Consider the following 19,996-nt stretch of genomic DNA (forward strand, 5'->3'; position numbering starts at 1 on the left):
TAGGGATCATGCTTATGTCTTACTGTTTGTATACCAGCATATAGAACATAGGGATTATATAGCTTAACTAAGAGCTTGGGCTCAGGTGTCAAATATATTGTTGGGTTTTTTTTTTCTTTTTTCTTTTTAGGGCCTCATGTGCAGCATATGGAAGTTCCCAGGCCAGGGGTCTAATTGGAGCTGCAGCTGCCAGCCTATGCCACAGCCACAGCGATGCTGGATCCAAGCTGCATCTGTGACCTACACACAGCTCACGGCAACACTGGATCCTTAACCCAACTGAGTGAGGCCAGGGATCGAACCCACATCCTCGTGGATACTAGTCAGGTTTGTTACTGCTGAACCACGACAGGAACTCCTATTGATTGGAATTTAAGTCTCAGCTCCACTGCTGACTAGCACTGTGACCTTGGGCAAGTTACTTTTCCTCATCTGTAAAATGAGATTGAAAATAATGGTGTGTTATGGTTGTGGTAAGAATTGACATAATGCATGCAAAGTGGATAACCAGTGACTAGCACATAGTAAATACTTTAAAAAAAATTGGAGATTGTTGTCGTTATTGTTATGATATCATCATCATCATTGTTATTGTTACTATTACTTGAAATCTTAACACAGTTTAGCTGTGAAATTTAAAAGGTGTTATATTCCAGGTTGAGATCTATGACTAATAAACTGATAAAAGTGTATGTGTTCTTTAAGAGGAATAGACCTCATAGAAGAGAAGGATATTACCCCTGTGTGAAGTACTGGTATGTCTATCTGGAAATGAATAAACTTGAAGGCAGCGTAGTGGAGAACAGTAGGACGAGGATAAAAGTTTTAGAAGTAACGTCATTATGGAAATATACAACTAACCAAACCAAATGTTTCCTGCTAAGCAAAGATAAGAAATTTGAGAAGATTTAAGATATATTTGTCAGAAGAGGCTTCAACCACTAAAGACACGGATAGATGAGTAGATGGATTTCCTTGTCTGGGACATAGTTTCATCATATACAGGATGGTGAAATCAATAAGTTAGAATTGCTAAGGAAGAATAAATTGGAGTGTGGGGATGATGGGAACTTCAGAAAGAATTCATGACGGTAAAGAAAAGTGACGCTAGAAAAATATATGCTAGGTTGTAGGAAAGTATATATATGTATTTTTTCCTAATTCGAAGGAAAATGGGTATCATCCTGTGGTCCAAAACTCTAAAGAGGAAATAAGATGAAGGGATGTTTTCCCTGAAGATAAAGCTGTATGATTTGGTGCTCATGAACCTGATAGGGTCATTGTTTTTACACTAGAGAACTCTTTGTAAGTTGAAAATAAATTCACTCAGACTCTTAGCCTTCCTCTGTCTGGAGCTCCCTCTCCGACTCCACTACATGCACGTTTATTTCCAATTCCAGTAACTCCTTATAGTTACCTCTGATCTTCTCGCCGCTGATCTCCTCCCCCTTGCACCCTCTGCTTCAGCCACACTGGCCACCTTCCTGTTCTTGCAACACGTGAGGTAGGTTCCTGCTCTAAGACCCTTGCGCTGGCTCTTCCCTCCTCCTGGAACGCACTCCCCCCAGAGATCCACGTGAATAACCTTCACACCTCCTTCAGTCTTTGCTCAGATGTCATCTTTTGGTGACACCTGCCCTGACCACTCTCTTTTGGTTCCAGTGTCTGGAACAGTTTGCTGACACATAGCAGGCATTCAGTAAATATGCAAATGAGTGAATAGTTTCCCTCATACACATTCTGTTTGATGCATTTCATCTTCCTTTTTTCTTCTTCCTCTTTCTCTCTCTCTCTCTCTCGAGCATCCTTTCCTTCCCTCTCATATCCACTTAACTATTCTTTTAAGTTGTGGAATCCTGTCTGAGTGTCACCTCTTTTGTGACTTGGCTCCGACAGGATTTATCTTTCCTTTCTCAATACCATTTTTTATTATAGCATGTAACCCTTTCTACTGTAATCATTTGATTATATTTTTTCCTCTCTTGAGGAACCAAATCTTAAGTACTTTTATTTTCCTATTACTGAACATGAATAGTGGCTAACACATGATGAGCACTCAGGGATTGTTTTTTTCTTTGAACTGAATGTCAGTATGAGAAAGTAAATAAAAAGGCTTTAAAATGGCTGCTCAGTAACTAGTTCAGTTTTAAGCCGTATTCATAAAATTTAAGCCCATATCCAGGGAGGCAGTGAGCCCAGTAATCTCTTCCCTGATCAGATCACACCAGCAATATTGTATCTGTTTCTGGGATACAACTCTTTAAAAGGTGGCATTGGAAAACTAATAAAATGAAAATGGCAGAGTTATTCCTATCATATGAAGATGATGGAGAACTAGAAGGTTTAAGTGGAAGAAGTTCTAATCACAGTCTTCAGATATTTAAAAGGCCACAATATTGAAGATTTGGGACAGAATTTTAAACTGGAAAGCCCTGAGAGGGGTATAGGTAGAATAACAATATTTTGATATTTGTGGTCTTTTTAAAAATTAAATATGTATATATGTATGACATCTTTGGAAAAAATCACAAATTATTAATTTTCACAAGTGCCTTTTTTTTTTTTTTTTTGGTATTTTGCCTTTTATGGGGCCACTTCCGCAGCATATGGAGGTTGCCAGGCTAGGGGTCTAATAGGAGCTACAGCTGCTGGCCTACGCCACAGCCACAACAGCGCAGGATCCGAGCTGCGTCTGACCTACACCACAGCTCACGGCAACGCCGGATCCTTAACCCACTGAGCGAGGTCAGGGATCGAACCCACAACCTCATGGTTCCCAGGCGGATTCGTTAACCACTGAGCCACCACGGGAACTCCACAAATGCCTTTTTTATTTTCCATTTAGTGGGGCCTTCATTTCTTGATCATATCAAAATTTGCTATTTTATTGTTTCATTGGCTTAGTAATGGTTTTAATGAGACTTTTGATTGAATACATTTAATCTATCTAGAGATATTTCATTTGCTGTAGAAATCAGTTTATTTTTGTGTCTGTTAAATTTTGAAATAAAATGAACTGAAAAAAATGTTTTAATTAGAAACCTCAAGTTTATTTAGTTCTGAAGATATTTTTCTTTAAAATTGTATTTCTTCTGGACAGAAATGTGGAGATATTTTTAAAATTATAAATCTGTAGCTTGAGGATCAGAATTGCCCATTTTGCTTTATTATCTCTTTCATTTGTGACTTATTTTACATACCCTTTTGCCTTTCTGGTAAGAACTCAGTATAGGAAAAATAAGTATCAGACTTATTAGGCTTAAAGAGAATTCAGAAGTATATAAACATTCCTTTGTGGCTGTGTGGATGGGTGCTGCCACACAATCCATCTGTACATCTTTGTACCTAAATTGTAAGAATTTCATAGAAAACTTTGCAAATATTTTATTTTCATTGAGGGAATCTGTTTTCAGATGTGCTGTATAAGAGTTAAGGTGATTAGTGTATTTTGTACTTGAGATGATTGTGTGGTTAATATATGCAGTGGGTGGCTTGGAGACTTGAGAATAACTAGCTCTTCTCAATTTTTTTTTCCTTTTTATCTTTCACTTAGATAGTTTTTTCTTTCTATTCCATTTTTAGTTACTCTTTCACATATCAGCATTTTTATCAGCAGAGGGATGCTAATTGTAAATCTTTTACTTCAGTTCTTCTGGATGGTCTTGACATTGACTGACCATCTGCTCCGTGCTAGGTGCTGTACTTGGCTCCTAACTTTTATGATCTCATTTAATATATGTAAAGAGAGTCTGTAAAGACTCATGGCAACTAAAAGTGTTAGTGTGGTTTTTAAATTTAACCTTAGTATCCTCTAATTTCAGTATAACTAAAACCTAGTTCGTCTTATACTGAGCAGCTTTTCTTGCAATAAGGAAAATAAGTTAATTTATCTCAGTTGTATGGACTTAAGAACATAGACCAGTATGAGGTAGTCACTGGATGCAGTCCCTGAAAAGCATATACCATGTGTGATTTGGTAAAAGCCCTAATTGCACAATGTTATTTGTTAGGAATAATGGGGGGGGGGTTGCTTTCATCGTTTGAGAAATAAAATATCATAGTTTCAAATTAAAACTTTTTGCAGTGTTTTGAGAATTTAATACTCCAGCAATGTAAAGAGAATGTGCAAAACAAAAAGACTTTGTATTAAAGTTTCTTCCTTTTCCTACACCTAGGACGGTAAGCGGATGTTTGGCACCTATTTTCGTGTTGGTTTTTATGGAACCAAGTTCGGGGATTTGGACGAACAGGAATTTGTTTACAAGGAGCCTGCAATAACCAAACTTGCAGAGATATCTCACAGATTGGAGGTGAATGCTGTAGTGCTTCATAAAATGTCATCTTTAATTTGTATTTTCTGTGATTAAATAGACTTTCTGAATCCAGATATAATCATTTAATAAGCCAGATCCTGCCAAATAAAGTGCTCTTTTAGAGTGTAAGGATTTTTGATAGGTACAATAATACTCTTGAATTTTTCAAGTATTAACCTGATTTTTTGAAGGTCTATTTTCACACACATTTTAGAAACTCTCAACCTTTCAGAATTACTGTGATTTATGGAGAAATGTATGTATAGTATTACCCACATTTTGTAGAAAAAGGCATAGAAATTAATCATCATGCAACCAGACCCAGAACCCCAAGAAATTTCTGACCTAAGTGTATTATCTTTTTGGCTTAACTGATTCCCAGTGAGATATCTTTACAACTTAAAAGCTAGAATCATACTTTAAAAACACTTCTTAGTGGAGTTCCTGTTGCGGCTCCATAGGTTAGGAACCTGAGGACGCAGGTTCGATCCCTGACCTTGCTCAATGGGTAAAGGATCTGGCATTGCAGCAAGCTGTGGTATAGGTCACAGATCTGCTGTGGCTGCTGTGTTGCTGTGCTGTAGGCTGGCAGCTGCAGCTCCAATTGCACCCCTAGCCCAGAACTTCCATATATGCAGCTTCAGCCCTGAAAACAAACAAACAAACAAAAACCCAAAACATATATTAGACTCCCTTAACCTTTATGTGGCTTCTTAATTTTCACAATAAGTGATTATTTTCATGTTTATGAACCAGTCTTTCTTACCATAGTTATTCTTTTCAACCTTTCTCTCTTCTTGTTGCTCAAAGTGTGGTCCGTGGACAGATGCACATTGACAAAACCTGGGAAATTGTTTGAAATGCAGAATCTCTGACCCCACCTAGACCACCCAAATCAAAATCTGTATCTTAGTGAGATCCCTGGTGATTGGTATAGACTTAAGAGTTTGAGAAGCAGTGGTCTAAGCTGGCTTTTATTCTTGGTCGATATTAATTGCCTCAGTATTTCATTCTTATTGATGACTTCACAGGGCTCAACTTCCATAAATTGGTTTAAACTGTGACTTTGTTTTGCAAGAGCCTATTATGTAAGTCTTGGGAAATATGGAGACAATATTTCCCAGACTTAGCCGTAAAAATTGTCTTTGAGGGAGAAAGGATTGTTCTCCTTTGAGGATTCAAATTTAATTTTTCCTTTTGAGTAGCTCCATCCTTTTCCCAAGACGATACTCAGTGTCATATTATGAAAAGTCACTGCATTCCTGACCCAGGGTTTCCTTTTCTAAATCTGAACCTAGACAAAACTTCAACAAGTCAATGCTTTTATTTGAAAATTCTGGAAGATTTCATTAATAATTCATTAAGAAGAATTCTTATTAATTGACCCATGTCTGCAAGAAATCAGGTTACATGAAACTCAATAAAAGTTAATATCCTGTACGTCAAAGATAATGAGGGCTTTGTTTTGTTTTGTTTTGTTTTTTGCCTTTTTAGGACCACACCCAGCATATGGAAGATTCCCAGGCCAGGGGTTGAATCAGAACTGTAGCCACCTGCCTACGCCACAGCCACAGCAGCACCAGATCCGAGCTGTGTCTGACCTACACCACAGCTCACGGAAATGCCAGATCCTTAACCCACTGAGCAAGGCCAGGGATTGAACCTGTGTCCTCACAGATACTAGTCAGATTTGTTTCCACTGAGCCACAATGGGAACTCCAATAGTGAGTTTCTTTTGTCTTTTTTTTTTGTCTTTTTTTTTCTTTTTTGGCATTTCTTGGCCACTCTCGCGGCATATGGAGATTCCCAGGCTAGGGGTCTAATCAGAGCTGTAGCTGCCAGCCTATGCCAGAGCCACAGCAATGCCAGATGTGAGCTGCATCTGCTACCTACACTACAGCTCATGGCAACGCCGGATTCTTAACCTGCTGAGCGAGGCCAGGGATCAAACCCGAAACCTCATGGTTCCTAGTTGGATTTGTTTCCACTGTGCCACGACGGGAACTCCTTTTGGTTTTTTGTCTTTTTTTTTTTTTTTTTGAGTTTCTCTTGTATCTGCTTTCTGTTCTTTTTCTGTGTGTTTCTTGAGGGCCTGTTGTGGAATCTGGTATTTTCATTGCCGAAAATTGGTTTTTTTCTTTTCTATTGTGTGTTATTTAAAGTGAGGAATGGGAGTTCCCGTCGTGGTGCAGTGGCCAAAGAATCCCACTAGGAACCATGAGGTTGCGGGTTCGGTCCCTGCCCTTGCTCAGTGGGTTAAGGATCCGGCGTTGCCTTGAGCTGTGGTGTAGGTTGCAGATGCGGCTCGGATCCCGCGTTGCTGTGGCTCTGGTGTAGGCCGGTGGCTACAGCTCTGATTGGACCCCTAGCCTGGGAACCTCCACGTGCCGCGGGAGTGGCCCAAGAAATAGCAAAAAGACAAAAAATAAAAAAAATAAAATAAAAAAAGTGAGGAATGATGATGGCAGTAACATCAAATAAATATGTCCTAGGGCCATGCTAATTTGCTAGGCTAAATATAATTTTTGTGAACCTAAATAATTATTTTGTAGTTATTGACACGGTTATTCCAGAACTTACCACATGGCCTGATTTTGCTTAGGAGTCTCCCTCCGAGGCCTTCTGTCTTCTCTACTGCGGTTAACATCGTATGAAAGATGTCTTTTTCTTTATTTTAGGGATTTTATGGAGAAAGATTTGGCGAGGATGTGGTTGAAGTCATCAAGGATTCTAATCCTGTAGACAAGTGTAAATTAGATCCTAACAAGGTACGGTCATTGGACTGTCATGACGCCTAAGTAGAGCTTTGAGCCCGTGCTTTTGTTGGAGGAGGACGAAATGATTTAACAGTGAGAAAATGAAGGACCTCTTCCTTTCCCAGGCGTATATTCAGATTACCTACGTGGAGCCGTACTTCGACACATATGAGATGAAGGACAGAATCACATATTTTGACAAAAATTACAATCTTCGTCGTTTCATGTACTGTACGCCCTTCACGTTAGACGGCCGCGCCCACGGGGAGCTTCATGAACAATTCAAACGGAAGACCATTCTGACCACTTCTCATGCCTTTCCTTATATTAAGACCAGAGTCAATGTCACTCACAAAGAGGAGGTAAGCCTCCAAACAGGGAGATAGGATTCGTGGAGCAGCACCTTGGAGCCATGTGAGAACAGTGCGCATGTAGCGTTGTGTATCCTTCCTGGCATGGTAACATCCTAGAACTTTACCCATTTTTAAGTCGTTAACTTTCAGCCTCTCTTCTGAGTCCCTGGTTTTACCCTCAGCTTATGCTTTAAAAGAGTGATTTTTTTTTTTTAATTTCGTGATCCAGAGTTTGGAATTTTATTACCAGATAATGGTTTACAATTGGTCTCAATTTTTTAATTTTAACTGACTAGATACAAAGCTCATTAAATAGTTTTCAGTCAATACACTGACCTAATAGATGTTATTTCACCCAGATCATCTTAACACCAATTGAAGTTGCTATTGAAGACATGCAGAAAAAAACGCAGGAGTTGGCATTTGCAACACATCAGGATCCAGCAGACCCCAAAATGCTGCAGATGGTACTCCAGGGATCTGTAGGCACAACAGTGAATCAGGTTAGAGGTTTTTTTGCTCATACTGTGTGATTTAAGTTATAAATGGAATCTGGAGTGATTTCATTATTATATTTTACAAAGATCACAAAGAAGTGTCAAATCAAATGAGAAAGATATATGATAGAAGTGTTTACATGAGACATTGAAAATAAGAAAGTTTAAACTAAAAAACAAAAAAAATTTTTTTTTGTCTTTTGTCTTTTTAGGGCTGCACCCGCAGCATATGGAGGTTCCCAGGCTAGGGGTCGAGTTGGAGCTGTTGCTGCCAGCTCAGCCACAGCCATAGCAATGCCAGATCCGAGCCTTGTCTGGGTCCTACACCACAGCTCATGGCAACGCTGGATCCTTAACCCACTGAGCGAGGCCAGGGATCGAACCCACAAATTCATGGTTCCTAGTTGGATTTGTTTCTGCTGCGCCAAGATGGGAACTCCAAAAAAAAACAAAAAAATTTTTAGTATTATCTCAGTTATTAGGATTTTGCACACCTGCCTTCTCTACTGCCTCTATTTTTCTAACTGTTCTGAAACATTCTATTAAGAAGGAATAGATTCACTCAAAATGACCTTTCTTTCAAAAGCTTGTACTGAAAGAATGTGATCCAAAAAGAAAGACTCATTTTCAGGGCTACATGCATGTGAATGCCTATTTTCTTAGATACTTCCCGAAGTTATCTTCTCCAGATCTCCTTCAGCGTGAGCTGAGAAGAGTAAATTAAGTAATGTGAAATCATTTTGAAAATTTTTATAATATATGTACAAAATATTGTTTTGCAATATGCAGATTAGAAGCCCTCCGTATTGTCTCCTTGTAATGGTTCATTTAGCTTCTCTTGCTAATGACGAGTGACTCTTCCAGGGTAAGGGAAAATCCAAAAAAGCCTCAAGTAAATTTCATGTAATGTATCTTACCTTTTTTTGAGTTAAAGAAACAAAGCCAAAAAATGCTCCACCAAAACTGAAGTAAAGATTTTAAGGGAGTTCCTGTTGTGCCTTAGCAGGTTAAGAACCCCCCACAGTGTCCATGAGGATATGAGTTCAGTCCCTGGCGTCCTTCAGTAGGTTAAGGATCCAGCGTTGCTGCAAGCTGTGGTGTAGGTTGCAGATGTGGTTTGGATCCCCTGTTGCTGTGGCTGTGGTGTAGACTGGCAGCTACAGCTTTAATTCGACACTTAGCCTGGGAGCTTCCATATGCTGCAGGTGCAGCCCTAAAAAGGCAATATATATGTATGTGTATACATACATATATATACACACATCTCAGTTATTAAAAATTTTCACACCTGCCTTCTGCACTTCTGTATATGTGTGTGTGTATACATATATACCCTAAAAGCATACATGATTTAACTTACAAAAGATCACCTTTAATTCCCAGTATTAGGAACACATTTAGAATGCTGAGGGAAGAAGTTTTAGCAAAACCAAGTGTCTAATAATCACCGGATTGACGATTGTTGGGAACCTGACAATCTTTTGTATCTAGGATAAATTAAAGAATGTAAAAAATAGGAGTTCTCGTTGTGGCCCAATATAGTGTCCATGAGGATGCAGGTTTGATTCCTGACCTTGTTCAGTGGGTTAAGGATCCATTGTTGCTGCAAGCTGTAGCTCCTATTTGACCCCTATCCTGGGAATTTCCATATGCCACAGGTGTGGCCATTTAAAAAAAAAAAAAAAAAGGAGTTCCCATTGTGGCTCAGCGGAAATGAATTTGACTAGTATCCATGAGGACACAGGTTCAATCCCTGGCTTTGCTCAGTGGGTTAAGGATCTGGTGTTGCCGTGAGCTATGGTGTAGGTCTCAGACATGGTTCGGATCTGGCGTTGCTGTGGCTGTGGCGTAGGCCGGAAGCTATAGCTCTAATTTGACCCCTAGCTTGGGAACCCCCATGTGCCTCAGGTGCGGCCCTAAAAAGAAAAAAGGAATGTAGGCAATACAGGCAGAATGCATTAAGGAATATAATAGTCCTTTAGTTTCTATTCTTTTTCTTTGAAAATGAACTAATAAAAAGTTAATTTAATTGCCATAGGCAAGTTTATAAATTTGGGGTTAGGAAAACCTAAAGACAAATTGTCAGAATCTGTCTCTGGGAAGTTTTTGTTTGTTTGTTTTTTAGGGCTGCACCCTGCAGCATATGGAAGTTCCCAGGCTAGGGATTGAGTCAGAGCTATAGCTGCCAACTTATACCACAGCCACAGAATCCCAGCTGTGTCTGCAACCTACACAATGGCTCACAGCAACGACGGATCCTTAACCCATTGAGTGCGGCCGTGTCCTCACGGATGCTAGTCAGGCTCGTTATCTGAGAAGTGTTGTTATAGGCAGAGACATACGGTATTAAGCATACATGCATCCATTTCAGTGCTAAGAAAATCTGTGGGTGGGATTTTGTCTCTGAGTCTATAGAAAACAAATCCAGACTTCTTGTTTTATTTTCTTGTTTTACAGGGACCTTTGGAAGTTGCCCAGGTTTTCTTATCTGAAATACCCAGTGACCCAAAACTCTTCAGACATCATAATAAACTGCGACTCTGCTTTAAAGATTTTACTAAAAGGTATTCAAAGCTTCCTGCATAAGCTTCTTCAGATTGAGAATGTCTAATACACAATGTGGTGTAAGAGTCTAAGGGACTGCTGAAAAGAGAGACTGTAGGAAAATAGTTCACAGTGAGAGGTAATCTGTGTATAACTTAACTCTTCCTTAATAGTGTGTGTGTGTGTGTGTGTGTGTGTGTGTGTGTATCCCTGCCCCCAATATCTATAATGTCATATTTTAAATTTTAAAGATTAGAAAAGCCTAGACTCAGAAAATTTTCTTAACTTACGACAATTATTAGTTTAACATTTAACTTGAACACTGTTACTTATTGTGAACATTTAACGTGAGAGTTTTTATCTCTCTTCCCTCAGAAAACGTACAGGCAGCAAACTTGGAAGCAAAACATTTGTGTTCCGATCTATCATTGTATGTCCCTTTTCCAGGTCACTTAATCTTTATGACCCTCGGTTTTCTAATGTGTGGAAGTAAGGATAATATCTCCCTCACACAGGGAGGTCATGTAGATTAGGTGAAACCATACATGGGTGTATCAAAGTCCCCCCTCCCAGTTTTGATGACTTGCTAGGGGGACTCTGAGGACTCAGCATATCGTTGTAGACGTGGCTATCATTTGCTTTAGTGAAAGAGTACAAGGTAGAATCTGCCAAGGGAAAGGGCACACGGGATGAAGTCTGGAGAAACCGGGTATAGGCTTCAGGTCCTCTCCCCGTGCAGTCACACAGAATGTGCTAATTGTTCCAGCAAAGTGCTGTGGCGGCGCATGGGAAATGTTGTCTACCGAGGAAGCTCAGTAGAGCCTTTCATGCCAACTAGGGTTTTTATCAGAGGCTGGTCACATAGGCACCTTCTCCTTGACAGGTACCAAGATGCCAGACTCCCAAAAGGAAGCCAGGATTTTACATAAACTCTAGTGGTTGTATAAGTAGTTCAGGGCATGATGGGAACTCTCCCCAAACCCAAGTTCCCCAGCAGGAACCCAGGGCAACCTTGCAAACAGGACTTCTAAGGATAACAGTCTCAGGCCTGCTGTTAACTCTTTTTTTTTCCTTTTTTTTACAAGTAATACTTGGCACATAATAAGTAGACGTTTGGTAAATATAACAGGAAAAAATAGTCATCAACTTGATACTAATTCCTGCTTTTCTAACCCTGTGAGAACAAGAGAGAGAAGGATAATTTTACTTGGTTTGATGTCAGGGAAGATTTCATACTGGAGGTAACATTAGATGTGGACCTTGAAGGATGAATATTATTTTTTCAGGAAGAAAAGAGGGGGAAAGATATACTAAAAGGAAAAAAAAAAGCATAGACAAAGTTCAGAATCTGTTCTGAGAAAGATGAATAATTTAGTGAAGCTGGAACCAAGGAATCTATGAAGACAAGTAGTCAAACACTGGGAAAGTGGATTGGAATTAGATTGTAAGGGCCTTGCGTAACATTAACTAAATGACTTGATTGTCACCTAACAAAGTAGCATCAGAACCATAGTCAGAACCCTGTCTTTGACTCCCTATTATGGATTCTTTTCAAATTATAAACTATGGTTTCTCTTATCAGATCAGTCATTGAAAGGGTTTATTTGGGATAGAAATAATATTACTTTACACCAGTCTTGTTGTCAGAAAAATATGGGGAATGCTAATTTGTTCAAGTTTCTTGAGATAATATTTCCCTGTTCTCATTGTAATAGCTGTCATGCATTACTACCAGTCTCTCCTGCCAGAACGTGCTAAATATTTTTTAAAAACTTCAGATAGCTTCAATGGAAGACTGGGGTTTTATAATCTGGTTCCTGGGTTAGACAACCTTATAGGTTTGGTTATAGAAAACATAGCTCCTAATATATGCTATAGATGACCTGCAGTAGTAAAAGAAAGAAATCTGCTATATACTTATAGATTGACTGACTTCCTGGCATTAATTTTACTATTTAGGAGGCTTCAGATAACAACCAAAAAACCCCTACTGTGTTTGTGAGCCAGATCATCTTGAAGCAATACATACTTTTTTAAGTCAGAGACGTTTAGGAACAGATACTTATTTTCTTGCTATTGTTTTGGAATTTTTACTATGACTACAATTCTAAAACAAAAGCCTCCTCTTTGTATATATTTACCATAAGGTAATGAATTCCTGCAGTCTGCAGTTTTCCTTAAGGGTTATGCTAGAGAAGGTTTTCTCATTTTAAATTTCAAAAAGGCAAAACACCAAACTATATAAACCTTACAAGTCGTAGCTAATACAGCCTTTTTGATTTTTGTGTATATAGGCATTTTATGCCAATATGCATATATATTTTATCCTAACTTTAGTTATGTATAATCTTAAGTTCTTATTTTTCAATTAAAGTTAAAATTATTACTCTAGTAGTTGTATTATTTCATCAAATGTTTGAATTTAAGTGTAGTGTAGTTAACCAATATATCTTTTTTCTTTTGCTGAATTAAAATATTAAGCATGTGATAACTGAGCCAAACTACATGGACATTTTTATTGGTTCCTAGTATATAGTTTATCCCCAAAAAGTTCTGAGTATTAGCAGTGCCAAGAATGCAAGTGTACTGGTCACAATACACCTTACCTTAAATAATGACCTTTAAATAGGATATCTCATGTTAATCCATTTAAATGGTACTTCAGTTTGCATTTTTTTATTCCTAAAAACAATAAACACCTTTTCTTCTATTTTAATATTTTTGGGTTTATCTTTAAAACTTGTTTCCATTAAATCTTTTTTTTTTTTTTTTTTCAGGGCTGCACCTGCGGCATGTGGAAGTTCCCAGGCTAGGGGTTGAATCAGAGCTACAGCTGCCAGCCTACACCACAGCCACACCAATGCCAGATCCGAGCTGCATCTGCAATCTACACCACAGCTCATGGCAACGCTGGATCCTTAACCCACCAAGCAGGGCCTGGGGTCAAACCCTCGTCCTTGTAGATTCTGGTCAGGTTTGTTACTGCTGAGCCACAGTGGGAACTCCTGTTCTCATTAAATCTTGAGTAGATTCAAAATTGTATTTATAACCTTTGCTATTGAAGAGTAGGGGGAAAAAAGTCATTTACCTACTACCCAGCTTAAGGAATAGAGCCTCATCATTGCTTTGAGAGCCCCTCTTCTTATGCTCTTTTCTGATATCATCACCCTCCCTTCTTTCAGAGGTTATCACTATCATGAATTTCATATTTATTGTTTCCCTTACCATTTTATAGCTTTATTATAAAATTATCATACTCTCTTAATACACTTTAGTTTTGCATGTTTTTTGACTTTGTACGAATGGAGTTTTTGTATTCTACCGTGATTTATTGTTGTGAGATCTTACTATAATAAGTGTTGCTTTAGTTAATTTATTTTATATATTTCATTGTATGGGTATTCATTCTTATGTTGTTGATGGGTATTTTGGTTGTTTCCTGGTTTTGTTTTTTGTTGTTGTTATTTAGTCACAAAGAGTACTATTCAGGTATTTCTTTACCTATTTCTGGACGTACAGGATATTCCAGGCCTTATATACCTACGAGTAGTGTTGTTGGTTCATTGGTTCTACTTCAACCAGATGATGATACATTTTTTTCCAAAGCATGTAAACTAAATTGACTTTGTCACCAGTAGCGTTTCAGAGAGTTCGTGTTGTACAGAACCTTACCAATACTTGATAGTGTCTAATAGTTTAACTTTCATCAATCTGGTGGGTATGAAATGCTATGTGATTGTGGATTGAATTTGCATTTCCCTGATTACCAGCGAGGCTGGACATCTTGTTGTACGTTCGTTAGCGATTTCTCTTTCCTCTCTGTAAAGTTATATGTTCAAGTTTTTTGTGGCAGTTGTTGCCATTTTTCCTATTGGTTTCTTTTCCTTACTGATTTCTAAGAGTATTTACGTATTCCATATATATATTTGTTTATGTTACACATATAATGCTTTACCATTGCTTAGTATCAGAGACATCGTCTCTGAATTTGGGGCTTAGTATGTTTTTTTCCTCAGTAAACAAAATAATTAAATTTAATGTAGTTAGTTGATTCACTCTTTTCTGTTATGACCATTGCTTTTAGATCTTAAATTAGTTTTTAACCTGAGGTAAGAATAACGTTGTATTTCAAAGACTGCCCTTTCTTCGCTGCTTTGCACTGTTATACATCAAGTGCTCATGTGTGGGTCTTTATTTTCTTTGTTTTATGCATCTCTCCTTGAGCTAATATTATGCTGTCTTAATTATTGTAGCTTTATAGTAAACATTGATATGTGGTAGAGCAGTTCCTCTCACCTTTTGTTAAAGGACTACTTTTGGCCCTTTACTTTTTGATACAAATTTAAAATTTTAGAATCAATTTATCACTCCCTCTGTCCCACCCCAAATAGCCTGAATCTGAATATATAGATCAATTGGAGGAGAATTGACTTCTTTATAACTAGACTCTTCCAGTCCATGAACATGGTATATTTCTCCATTTATTTAGATCTTCTAAATTTTTAAAAATTTTTTCTGTAGAGATCTTTTGATTCTTTGTATTTAATGTTTTTATGCTTTTGTTAATGGTATCTTTTAAAAGTATATTTTCTGTTTGCTGGCATATGGACATGCAGTTGAACTTTGTATGTTTTACATGAAAATGTTGCCAAATTCACTTTTAATTCTAATAATTTATCTGTAGAATCTTTTTCTTACAGTAATGTTTAGTACTTCGTTGAGTAGGAAAAATGATACAGGGGCATCATTTTGTTTCTGATCTAAAAGGAAATATTTTCATCACTGCAGATGTTTTCATCATGTTTTTTGTGTATATTTTTAATTAGGTGAAAGTAGTTTCCACCTGTTTGTAGTTATACCAAAAGTTTTTATCTTAAGAAATTTCAAAGTTTTTATCAAGTGGGTTGTGTGTGGAGAGTGAGGGTATAATATAGTGATAAAACAGTTTCTTTTTATTTTGTTTGGGAGTTTTGCACATGTTTTTATGGGTGAGGTTGAATACAATTTTTTCCTTATAGCCTCCATTAATAGGTTTTGGTATCTCAACCTTGAAAAATGAGTTTGAAGCTGTTCTTGGAAATAGTTCTATTTTCCCCCTATACTTTGGAGCATAGTTTTTTAATATACTCGAATATTTGTGTTACAGTGGGATTATCTGTCCTTAGGATATTTAGTAGAATTTGCATGTTTGTGTTTTCTTTGTGGGTAGATTTGAGGTTTGACTGATTTGAGGTATTTGATGGTTTTAGGATTATTCATTATTTTTTCTTACTAATTATTTTGGTAAATTAATCTGGAAAGGTATAAATTCAAATTTTGTGTTAAATTGTACATAATATCCTCTGTGCCTTTATAAACTTCTGCCGTATTTGACTTCTATGTCCCATCAGCCTTCTCTTTTCTCCTTTGACAGAGTTTAGTCTGGTTTTTTAGATTTTTCAAAGAACCAATTTTTGCATTTTTTGCTCTAGAGCTATACTTTTAAATTTTATTTCCTCCTTTATATTTTAGACTACTTCTATTCTTTTTTTTTTTTTTTGGTCTTTTTGTCTTTTCTAGGGCTACACCCACGGCATATGGAGATTCCCAGGCTAGGGGTATAATTGGAGCTGTAGCTGCCAGCCTACACCACAGCCACAGCAATGCCGGATCTGAGCCATGTCTGCGACCTACACCACAGCTCACGGCAACACCGGATCCTTAACCCCCTGAACCATGAGGCTGCCAACCTCATGGTTCCTAGTCGGATTCATTAACCACTGAGCTACAACAGGAACTCCTATTCTTTTTTTACGTATATATAATGATTTTTTTTTTTTTCCGTGAGAGCTGGCTTACAGTGTTCTGTCAATTTTCTGCTGTACAGCATGGTGACAGTTGCTTGTTCGCTCTTCAGTTTTAGCCTTCTTTCCTAATATAAGCATTTATGGCAATACATTTTTCTCTAAGTATCACTTTAGCTGCATTCTCCAAGTGTTGATGTGTATACTTTTTTAAACACTTTTTTTCACTTAACTCTTGGAGTCTAAATATTTTTTCTTAAATATCTGAGTGTGGTTACAACCCTTAAAGAGCTTTTAGTCTAGGGGTGATACGTAAAAAAAGGGGAGGGGTTTCAGATTCAGATTTAACACTAAAAAATATACAATTTTTAGTTACATGAAAACTGGAAGTGGGTGTAAGATTTTAAAGAAACTCAGTTGATCATCTCTTTCCTGCCTTAAATCTAATTGCAAGAGAGGATAATTTAACATACCACCAAAAAACTGCATGTCCTCAGCACAGTGCATATATACATAGAGCAGTAAGCCCTCAAACCATGTCACAAGAAACCTTTTGATGACACACTGTTTTCCCTAGGTGTGAGGATGCCTTAAGAAAAAATAAGAGCTTAATTGGGCCAGATCAAAAGGAGTATCAACGGGAACTGGAGAGAAACTACCATCGCCTTAAAGAGGCCCTACAGCCTTTGATAAACAGAAAGATCCCACAGTTATACAAGGCGGTATTACCTGTTACCTGCCACAGGTATGCTTACTTTTTTTCTATTATTTTGTCTGTCTTTAGGAAAATGAAATCTGCTTGGATTATTTAATAATGAATTTAACTTTTATTATATGGTTTCAAATAGTGCGTCTTCCAAAACATAACACATTCAACTCATTTAGGCCTTTTATCGTCTCTGCCTGAATCAGCCTATGAGATAAAAGTCCGTTCTTCCTGTAATCTGAGAATAAGAAAGTTTTGTTCAGCACTCATGCTAACCGGGACACCACACATAATAAGCCTAGCCTCCTAAAACTATTCCTTTTAATGTCTTGTCACACTTTTGGTATTTCTGTGGAAGAATTTGCTGGAATATTTCTGGAACCAGGTATTCATCTCCCGCAGCCCTGCCAGTGAATAGTATACAGTATGTTCTTCTAGATTTACATTAAAACAGATAACCTCATTTCTGTATCAAGAAGCCTTCACTGTTTTCTCCACTTTCTAAGTGTGACAAATAAAATTAGAAGTGGAAATAACTTGGAATTTTCTACAACTGATCCTAGTTCTACTTGAGCAGGTAATTTAATTTTTTGTGTGTTTTTATGATTTTTATTTTTTCCATTATAGTTGATTTACAATGTTCTGTCAGTTTCTAGTCTACAGCAAAGTGACCCAGTCATATGTGTTCTTTTTGTCACATTATCCTCCATCATGTTCCATCACAAGTGGCTGGAGAGTTCCCTGTGCTATACAGCAGGATCTCATTGCTTATCCACTCCAAACGCCATAGTTTGCATCTATTAACCCCAGACTCCCAGACCTTCCCACTCCCTCCCCCTCCTCCTCGGCAACCACAAGTCTTTTCTCCAAGTCCATGAGTTTGTTTCATTTCTGGATATAGGTTCATTTGTGCCATATATTAGATTCCAGATATAAGTGATATGGTATTTGTCTTTCTCTTTCTGACTTCACTTAGTATGAGAGTTTGTAGTTCCATCCATGTTGCTGCAAATGGCATTATTTTGTTCTTTTTTATGGCTGAGTGGTATTCCATTGTTTGTATATACCACATCTTCGTAATCCATTCATCTATTGATGGGCTTTTAGGTTGTTTCCATGTCTTGGCTATTGTGTGAATAGTGCTGCAGTGAATATACAGGTGCGTGTATCTTTTTCAAGGAAAGTTTTGTGCAGATATATGCTAAGAGTGGGATTGCTGGGTCATATGGTAGTTCTATATTTAGTGTTCTGAGGTACCTCCATGTTTTTCATGGTGGTTATACCAATTTACCTTCCCACCAACAATGTAGAAGGGTTCCCTTTTCTCCACACCCTTTCCAGCAAAATTTATTTGTTGACTTGTTAATGATGGCCATTCTAATGGGTGTGAGGTGGTACCTCACTTAGTTTTAATATGCATTTTTCTAATAATCAGTGATGTAGAGCATTTTTTCAAATGCTTGTTGGCCATCTGTATATCTTTGGAGAAGTGCCTATTCATGTCTTTTGTCCATTTTTCCATTGGGTGGTTGGCTTTTTGGCTGTTGAGTTGTATAAGTTGTTTGTATATTTTAGAGATGAAGCCCTTGTCAGTTGCATCATTTGAAACTATTTTTTCCCCTTCTGCAGGTTGTCTTTTCATTTTTTTTTTTAATGGTTTCCTTTGCTGTGCAAAAGCTTGTCAGTTTGATTAGGTCCCACTGGTTCATTTTTGCTTTTATTTCTGTTGGTGTGGGAGACTAATCTAATTTTAGATTTCTTCTCTCTGTAAAGTTAAATAATACTTACCTTAAAGAGTTGTTGTTGAAAGCAAATGACATGTAAAGTTACAAGGACAGTGTTTAGTATTTTTACTTTTAAGCCCCTGAATTCTGGACAGGACATGAAAAATTAAAAAAGTAAACTGCTTTCTTTGCATTTTGAAATCCAAATGTACATAGGTCTCTTGAACTATTGTGGCATCAACAGTTTACCACCCTTGGGTTTTTTTTGTTTTTTTTTTAATCTTTTTAGGGCCACACCCATGGTGTGTGGAAGTTCCCACACTAGGGGTCAAATCGAGCTGCAGCTGCCTGCCTACACCACAGCCACAGCAATACCAGATCTGAGCTGTGTCTTCAACCTACACCACAGCTCACAGCAACACCAGATCCTTAACCCAGTGAGCGAGGTCAGAGATCAAACCTGCATCCTCATGGTTACCAGTCAGATTCGTTTCCACTGAGCCATGCCAGGAACTCCTACCACCCTTTTCTTTGAATTAGTAACAGTGAAACTATTAAATTGTACACCTGACAAAGCTTTGGAAGGCCTTTGAAGTTGCTTGTATGAAAACAATGCAGACACATGGTATAATATATACAAAAGAAAGTTAAACTGGCTATTTGATCATCTGGGAATATTCTCTGTTCTTCGGTTATCTAATATTTGTATACTTCTAGACCTGAAAAAATCATTCCTTCCAAAAATGGGTACCAAATGTCTGCTGTAGAATGTCACAGCCCCTGTAGGGAGCATGTAGACCATCTATAGGAAGAGAGAGAGACCAGAAGCTTGTGTTAGGTCCTTTCTCTGGCAAAACATATTTTGCTTCCACTATCCTTAAAGTGATGTGAGTGAGATATCCTATGTTAGTTTCCTCTTAAAATTCTTGATGGAAAGCAATCCTAGTCCCCTCCACTTTTAGCTTCCCTTTCAATCTTTTTGGAAAAATTTCTTCTTGCTGCCTCTGCCTCCCTACCAGTCTTATATTCATTGGTCAAAAGTCCTGGAGTGGGGTGCTGGGTCCTTGAAGTAGTCAGGAAATTTGCTAATGCTTCCATCAAATCTCTCCAGCTCCTTTCAACAGAAAGCCTATGTTGTTCCTGAGTGAAACTTTCCCTTACACCATTGTCCTGAGTTTTGCCTTCCTCTGTGATCTACGGTTATGGTTAATCCTTCAAGGTTTAGTTCTTAATACTTGCAGGCAGTGTTTTGGAATTTAGAAAACTCTTTTTCTTGGAGAACAGTATCTAGCTTTCAAAACTGCTATTTAAAACAAAACA

General features: G+C 37.8%; 1 protein-coding gene across 4 annotated transcripts in view; it reads left to right on the forward strand.

The window, feature by feature from the left end:
- The window catches only part of DOCK7 (dedicator of cytokinesis 7), a 225,551-nt gene that overhangs the window by 203,133 nt on the left and 2,422 nt on the right, over positions 1 to 19,996 (forward strand). For 2 of the 4 annotated variants that reach the window (XM_047788826.1, XM_047788828.1), the window contains 6 exons: positions 4,185 to 4,310; positions 6,992 to 7,081; positions 7,195 to 7,431; positions 7,782 to 7,925; positions 10,377 to 10,483; positions 16,824 to 16,991. In XM_047788826.1, coding sequence (XP_047644782.1) covers positions 4,185 to 4,310; positions 6,992 to 7,081; positions 7,195 to 7,431; positions 7,782 to 7,925; positions 10,377 to 10,483; positions 16,824 to 16,991 — 872 coding nt within the window. Of the gene's footprint in view, positions 1 to 4,175; positions 4,311 to 6,991; positions 7,082 to 7,194; positions 7,432 to 7,781; positions 7,926 to 10,376; positions 10,484 to 16,823; positions 16,992 to 19,996 lie in introns of all 4 variants that reach the window. The other 2 variants (XM_047788827.1, XM_047788829.1) reach the window with 1 other exon arrangement.

The sequence above is a fragment of the Phacochoerus africanus genome, chromosome 8, assembly GCF_016906955.1.
Source record: "Phacochoerus africanus isolate WHEZ1 chromosome 8, ROS_Pafr_v1, whole genome shotgun sequence".
NCBI lineage: Eukaryota > Metazoa > Chordata > Mammalia > Artiodactyla > Suidae > Phacochoerus > Phacochoerus africanus.